The sequence below is a fragment of the Nicotiana attenuata genome, chromosome 7 (genome assembly GCF_001879085.1).
Source record: "Nicotiana attenuata strain UT chromosome 7, NIATTr2, whole genome shotgun sequence".
NCBI lineage: Eukaryota > Viridiplantae > Streptophyta > Magnoliopsida > Solanales > Solanaceae > Nicotiana > Nicotiana attenuata.
The window spans coordinates 104266137-104273401 of record NC_031995.1 but is presented as its reverse complement, the minus strand read 5'-3'; the positions used below and the strand labels follow the sequence as shown (position 1 = coordinate 104273401).

The 7265-nt window shown below is 36.6% G+C and overlaps 1 protein-coding gene across 5 annotated transcripts; it reads right to left on the bottom strand.

Annotated features, from left to right (window-relative positions):
* On the bottom strand, positions 307 to 6698 carry LOC109229622 (probable receptor-like protein kinase At5g47070). Of its 5 annotated transcripts, XR_002068583.1 has the most exons (7): positions 6421 to 6698; positions 6239 to 6327; positions 5110 to 5546; positions 3622 to 3882; positions 3334 to 3456; positions 1472 to 2178; positions 307 to 554 (listed from the first exon to the last, which is right to left on the bottom strand). XR_002068583.1 is itself a non-coding variant. In XM_019395131.1 (6 exons), exons 3-6 carry the CDS (start codon positions 5539 to 5541, stop codon positions 1672 to 1674), a joined length of 1323 nt encoding a protein of 440 aa, XP_019250676.1. In that variant the 5' UTR covers positions 5542 to 5546; positions 6239 to 6327; positions 6421 to 6698; the 3' UTR covers positions 1186 to 1671. The 5 variants fall into 5 exon arrangements, 4 of the variants coding, with proteins under 4 accessions (XP_019250676.1, XP_019250678.1, XP_019250680.1 ...); XM_019395131.1 differs by lacking the exon at positions 307 to 554 and having other exon boundaries at positions 1186 to 2178; XM_019395133.1 differs by lacking the exon at positions 307 to 554 and having other exon boundaries at positions 1186 to 2178; positions 6259 to 6327.

Genomic DNA, 7265 nt, shown 5'->3' with positions numbered 1-7265 from the left:
AGCCAATTGCCTAGTTTTTGGCAGCATTGACAACCATCCTAGGTGGAAAGATGACCATGAAATCATTTCAATAAGGAACAATACTTTTAAAAAGGGTAATCAAACTTTTTGATGGAAAAACTATGTAAATGGCTTCTTGACAATAATGGTCTAGTCAAAAGGTCACCAGTAATGCTGAGGTACTGATATGACTGGGGTATTAAAACCATGAATAAATACATTTTTGCACTAGTCATCTGATATTTGAATGATGACAACTACCAAGAAAGGATTTGCATTAAAGAGCAGTCAATGAAAGCAAAATAGTTATAGATTACTAGTACTTTCTTTCTCTGGGGTGAGTTAAAATACAGGCAATCGCGGAAGTAGGATTTTCACCTAGGGGATTAAAAAAAAACACACAAATAAGGGAATTCAACACCTAATAACATACATGGAAAAAAAAAATTACAGTATAATTTTCGGCAAAGGGGGTTCGACTGAACCCTCTTCCGTCCGCCTAGCTCCGCCCCTGAGTAGTATAGTAGTATTCTTACTTCCTTTTGTTGACTTACCTAAACACAAGATGTAAATCACCAGATGTTCACTCAAGGAAAGTAACATTAATTGTGTAAGAGTTCACAAGAACATTAAACAAACAAGTTTACTATAAATCAAGGTGGGTTTTGAAATCTTTTTGAATCAAGGTTAATAACATTATCAAACTAATATACTGTTCTGTACCTTTCTCTTTCATTATAGCTAGCAGAGTTGTCAATACAAGGCATCTCTTATATTCCAAGAATTGTCAAGTTAAAAGATGGCCTTCCAGAAAACTGCTCATCTAATGCCACTAAAAGCTCGTTTCCATGTTCATATTGAAATAATCTAGTTACAGGATCCAATATTTCACTTGAATGTTTGTTTCAGATTACAACAACAACAACAACGACAATCCAGTATAATCCCACTAGTGGGGTCTGGGAAGGATAGTGTGTACGCAGACCTTACCCCTACCTTGGGGTAGAGAGGCTGTTTCCGATAGACCCTCGGCATTGCTCCCTCCAAGAACTCCCCACCTTGCTCTTGGTGTGACTCGAACTCACAACCTCTTGGTTGGAAGTGGAGGGTGCTCACCACTAGAGCAACCCACTCTTGTCATTTGTTTCAGATTACATTCCTAACAAATGTGACTCATAATAGAAATTAGTTCAATAACACTATACTCCATTTCTCTGTATCAAGGAGTATCACTAATTTTCATGTATAACAGTATAACAAGAAGAAGTTTCTCATCTTAGTCATTTCTTGCATATCGTGGAAATTATAGAAGCCACGTTTAATCAACAACAACAACAATAACAAACCCAGTTTAATCCTTCTTGTGGGGTTTGGAGAGGGTAGTGTGTACACGACCTTACCCCCACCTGGTAAAGGTAGAGAGGCAAAAAGCCACATTTAATCAAGAGTAAAACTATCAAGTTAGTATTACCATGAGAGCTTCAGACTCTTCCTTAGAATTGTTGTATCAAATGCCAAACCGCCTTCATTCATCGTTATAGATCCCCAGAAAACTCTGCAGCAAGTCGAATATAATGTCCAAAGTCACCACATGCTGTCAATTCGCGGATATAATGTTTTAGTTAACTTTTTCTTCCTCTCATTTTTTTTTGCATATCGGAAATTATTTTATTAACAGGTGTTTATCAGCTTTGTTGACCACATGCGTACTAACCGGCCACCATCTCCAAGTTTGGTATCACTTATCCTCCTTTTACCTTTTCTTTCATATTCTGGTGAAGTTGGTTCCACAATTTTCACAGGTGGTTCAGGATTTCCTACTCCTATTGATGATTCGACAACTTTATTCACCATTTCCAGGACTTCACTCATTTTCGGCCTTGACTTTGGATGTCTCACCAAGCAGCGGTTGGCGACAATAGAGAGCTTCTGAGCTGACCTTGAGATTTTACCTTCAAGCCTTGGGTCTAATATGTGCTGAAATTTCTTAGAATCTGATATGTATGGTTTTACCCACTCTAAGAGCTTCTGCTCACTCCTAGGACGATTTCGATCTAATGGGCGTCGACCAGTAATCAGCTCATATAGAAAGACCCCATAGCTCCACACATCACTCTTGGATGTGAGACGGCCAGTTTGAACATATTCTGGAGCTGCATATCCCATTGTTCCAACAACCTGATACAATAGAGAGATTAATATAATATAATTAAGACATGCTGTCTGATTCTATGTGTTACCAATAATACACAGAATTGATAAAAGATAGCAAACGAAATAAAAGCTAGGTTGTTAAAGGGGGAAGAAAAGGCTTGGAAAGCATGCTAGGGACAAGGGGTGGTTTTGGTGTTGAATTTGCTTTACCTTCTCAGTCTTCTTATGTTTAAAAGTTAAGTTAGTGGATATGTACATCATTCAACATATACAGGGGCGGTGGACCCAGGATTTGAAGGTCGTGGGGGAGCTTTTGTACTCAACCAAAATCTGCTTTGTATATAGGGTGTCACTACTAATATATCAATATTTTTAAGGACATGTACATGTATACATGGAATTTTTACCGAACTTTCCGGGTGCCAGTGACCCCTCTCTTTACAACATAGGTCTGCCTCTGAACATATAGGTCGAACACATGTAGAATTATTTCAAGGACTTATTAACTAGATATACCAAACCTTATCATCTGGTCAAATGACAAATTAAAAATAGATTCAAATACTTTGACATAGTACCTGGTGCAAGTGAAATATAGAGGTTTTACTGGATTTTGACATAATCTTTTACTAAAGGAGCATATGTTGTTAGGACTAGATTTCGCTGAACTGACAGTGGACCAAAAATGAAGTCACGCAAAAGTCAATGAGTCTGGACCGTCTTTTGTTAAAAAGTAACAGGGATGAAAAATAAAATTAGTCGGAGGACTATCTTTAGCAAAGAAGTCCAGTGAAGAATTTAGGTAGATTATAGTTGATCATTCCAAGAAAACGAGTTAGGTCTATATAGAGGCGGAGCTAGGATTTTAACTTTATGGGTTCTGGATTTAAAACGACTTCAAGTACTGATAACTGGGTTCTAAATTCAATATTTGTACATATTTTTTGGATTTTTTAATACAAATACATTGTTTGAGAAAAAGTTATTGGGTTCGGCCAAATTAGTACTCGGGCTCCTAGCTCCACCCCTGGGTCTATATGAAAGTCTCTCAATATCCTAGTATCCTACATTAATTAGAAAAACTAATAAACAAGCAAGAATAAGTGAAAAAGACCAAAGGAAAAGATCTTGTCAGCTAATATGTATTGAGAAGCATCTCAACAAGTTATGGGAGCATACCGCAGTTGAGACATGGGTTAGACCCTCAGGAGGTCCCAACCTAGCCAGTCCAAAATCTGATAACTTTGCATTCCATTGCTCGTCCAAGAGAATGTTTGAAGATTTGAAATCTCTGAAGATGATCTACAAATATAAAAAAAGAGAGACATCAGGCTTAAGAACGATAGCTGACTCAAAACATTTACAACTTGAGCCAACAAAAACAAGATACAGAGGGGCTGAAGTGCCGTTTGCTAGTTACACATTTACACCTTTATATATATATATATAGCTAAGTGGCAAAAGTACCTGAACATCCATTTCCTCATGTAGGTAAGTTAAGCCACGAGCAGAATCTTGGGCTATCTTTAACCTCATTGCCCAGGAGAGAGGCGTTTCTGACCTAGCTGACAAATGGTTTTCGACACTTCTGTTAGGCATGTATTCATACACCAAAAGGCGCTGGATTCCTCTCTCATCATCTTCTGCACAGTAGCCAACTAATTTGACGAGGTTTTGGTGTTCAGCCACCCCAAGAACATTGACTTCTGTCACCCACTCTTTGTGTCCCTATTGTATAGAAGCAAGAATAGTACGTTATTCTAAAAATTAGGACTAGACCATAAAAGTTTTTGAATAAAAGAGGATCAATCAATCAACAATATCAACTAACTACAGCTCAATGCCAAACTAGTAGCGTATTCCACTCTTTTGAGGGTAAATAACAAAAATATAGAGCAGTTCCACAAAACACCAGTGAAGAAAAACAATGATGTTGATCTTGGAGTAAGAAAAGTAGAAGTTCAGTATCCCTCTGCTCAAGTCGCATATAAGATGAATGCAAGAATAAGAAAATGTGTCTAGACATTAGACATCTTAAAACAATGGGAAAAATAAACCCTTTTCTATTAGGCTATTAGCTATTCATATTTTTGGGCATATTTGAAAGGTCATATCGGACAAAACCTCCATTTAAGGCAAATTTTCCAGGCAGTAATAAACAATCCAAAACAAATACCAGTCAACAAATCACCAATCACTCATCTGCCTTAGAAGAATGATTCAATAGGGCAAGCTAAACAACTATCTTTCGATGGTTTCCAATGGTCTCTCAACCATCGAAAGATTTACTCACCAGGGCAAAGTAAGAAACCAGTACTTGTCACCGAACCATATTAATTGGAGCTATCCCATGTTGGAAGAAGAAGTCGGACTTTTTCTAGTTAACCAACTATAGAGGTTTGACTAGATTCAGCCATCTACAATTCTTCAAATATGTGCAGTTTGCATCTCCGGTCATTCTTTTAGCCATTTAGATGCGGCAAGCACATCACTATACCTCAAGAAAAGGGGGGGGGGGGGGGGGGGGGCGAAGGAAATATACAAAAGAAAGGACATGTTTTACCCCAAAAAATAAATCACTCAAATCCATGGGCTTCCATGTGCACAGTTTTGATCATACATTTTGATACATCAAGCCAATTCAAATGAGTATGTATATATGTTGTTGTGGCTCTACAGATGTCCTAACATTAAAGTTAAAATATTTCCCTAGCGACTTCGTACTGTAGAGTAGATTGCTTTGTTCTATCAAGTTTTTCTGTCCTTCTTAAGAAATTGCCAAAGTTTTCTGATACAGCTCCGTACCAGGCTTAAATGGTAAGAGAAATAAATGAAGTGTGACCGCACAAAGCATTAACAGCAAAGTACCAACACCTAATAAATAGAGATGTCAAAGAGCAAGATCCTAATATTTCTAATACATAATTATTCGAGCTTAAAAAAGAATGTTTTTACCTGTAATCCTCTCCTACCAAGTTGTTTTACAGCAACGTCAATCTTTTTAACTGAATCCTCACCACCCTTTACAGTGGCCTTATATACACATCCAAATCCACCTTCCCCAATCTTGGTAGTACGGTTGAAATTCTTCGTTGCTGATTTCAGTTCTGAGAATGTAAATACCCTGAGATTGGAAGGCCTATCGGACAAGCTTGGAAATTGGCTCCGTCCTCTGGACTCTGCGCTCGTATCAGATGCATTCTGAGAGCTGGACTCAAGACGCGAATTCCTAAATTCACGATCAGAAAGTGCAGAAGAGGAGGATAAGACGGAATTTGACGTCACAGTCTTAGGTTCTTCCTTCTTGTCACCAGTGTAGAACTGAAAACACTTCATATCCTTCAGTATAGTACTTAAATACGCTCCCTGCAGATTCAGATCCACCATGGAACCTTAATATTCAAGCAATTTTTTGTCATGATAGTAACACATAGCATGTATTTTTGTACATCGTATGTAGGAGTAATATCTAATTACACGGCCGTCTGTAAAATACATAGAAGAATTTAAGGAACATAAAATGTCGCATGCCTTGTTCAAGTAAAAATAAGGACACGAATAAGATTGACCAACCAAACCCATGGAAATGGAAAAAGAGAAGCCATTGGTGATAAATCAAGTCTCTCCTACAAAACCCAAATGACAAATGCTGAAGCGGAGCCAGGATTTCAACTTTATTGGTTCAAAATATTAGAACAACGACGACTTCAAGTACTAATAACTGGTTGTAAATTTTTAATATTTATACATATTTAATGAATTTTTTAAACACAAATACACTGTTTGAGCAAAAACTACTGGGTTCGAACAATCCCATAGTCGGGCTTCTAGCTTCGCCCCTGGACATATGCTCCATGGCTCTCAAAAAAAAAATTGCTCTAAAACCCTTGAAACAGAAACAACCACTCAATCCCAAACTAATTGGCTTGCCTATATGAAATCTCAATATCCATTATGTTTCATTTGTACCACAAAAAACGAACCAACTGCTCAAAGACAATACTTAATTATCAAGACTAGAGCTAAACCAGAAAACTGAGGCATAAATCAAGCAATATAAAACAACCCAAAAAGGTAAAATTACCAGAAATGAAGAAAACCCACCATCTACAGGGCACAAAGATTCAATCTTTTTCAATTCTTGGAATACCCAAATGCCCAAAAATACAGTTCCTGAGAATTAAAAAAACCCATATTCAGCTTTTACTTTGACTACCAATAGACACAAAAAAATGGTACTCAAAATCTTGAAGAAAAAAAACTCACCTTTAGGCTGCAAAATGTGACAGTATTATTTGGATTTTGATAAATTTTATAGGGAAAACACAGCTCCAATAAGAGTTCAAAGATGGCAAAGGCTTAGAATGACTTGAAAAGTCTTCACACGGCAACATTTGAAGTCTGCTATTCAAACAAACTAATAAAACCATACCCCACATAAGGAAAGTTTTCTCCAAACAGTATGTTCACACTGTATTTTCAAGAAAAGTTTGACACAATTGTTTAAATTTACTCATCAAAATGTATGCTAATAATAATAACATGGAATTTGCACAGTGGTGGGAATGAGACAGTATCACATTTTTTAGCCCCACATGCAGAGAAAAATGTATTCTTTTGGAGAAAGAATGGGTCGTTGAGTATAGTTGGGAAAAATTTTAAGTTGAAAACAGGGTGCAGTGTGCTTAACACCACTAGCGGAGCTAGAATTTTAAATTTATGAGTTCGGGATCCTAATTATTTTAATAATCGAGTCCTAAATTAATTATTTATACATATTTAATAAAAATCATAAAACAAATACATGATTTGAACCAAAGCTACTGGGTTCGGCCGAATCCGTATCCGACAATGTGACTCCCCTTTGCTTAACAGCTTGTTTGGAAGGTCGTTAACTATTATATTGTTTCCTGTTGTTACTTTAAATATAATATTTATTTTGATTGTTAATTTAAATTTTGTTGTATCGTATTGTTAAATTTGTTGTTACGTAACAATGAAAAAATCTTTTTTATTATGTAACGATCGATTTGATGTGATTGCATTATTACGTAATTTATTCACATCTTGCCCTTACTATAATTTTATTTTATTCTTTATCTTACCTTTTT

Excerpts from the sequence above, each read along its gene's own strand:
- LOC109229622 (XM_019395131.1), bottom strand. The coding sequence starts at position 5,541 with ATGGTGGATCTGAATCTGCAGGGAGCGTATTTAAGTACTATACTGAAG. Across the intron at positions 3,457-3,621 it reads ATGAGGAAATGGATGTTCAG|ATCATCTTCAGAGATTTCAA; the intron begins GTACTTTTGCCA and ends TTATATTTGTAG. Across the intron at positions 2,179-3,333 it reads TAACCCATGTCTCAACTGCG|GTTGTTGGAACAATGGGATA; the intron begins GTATGCTCCCAT and ends CTATTGTATCAG.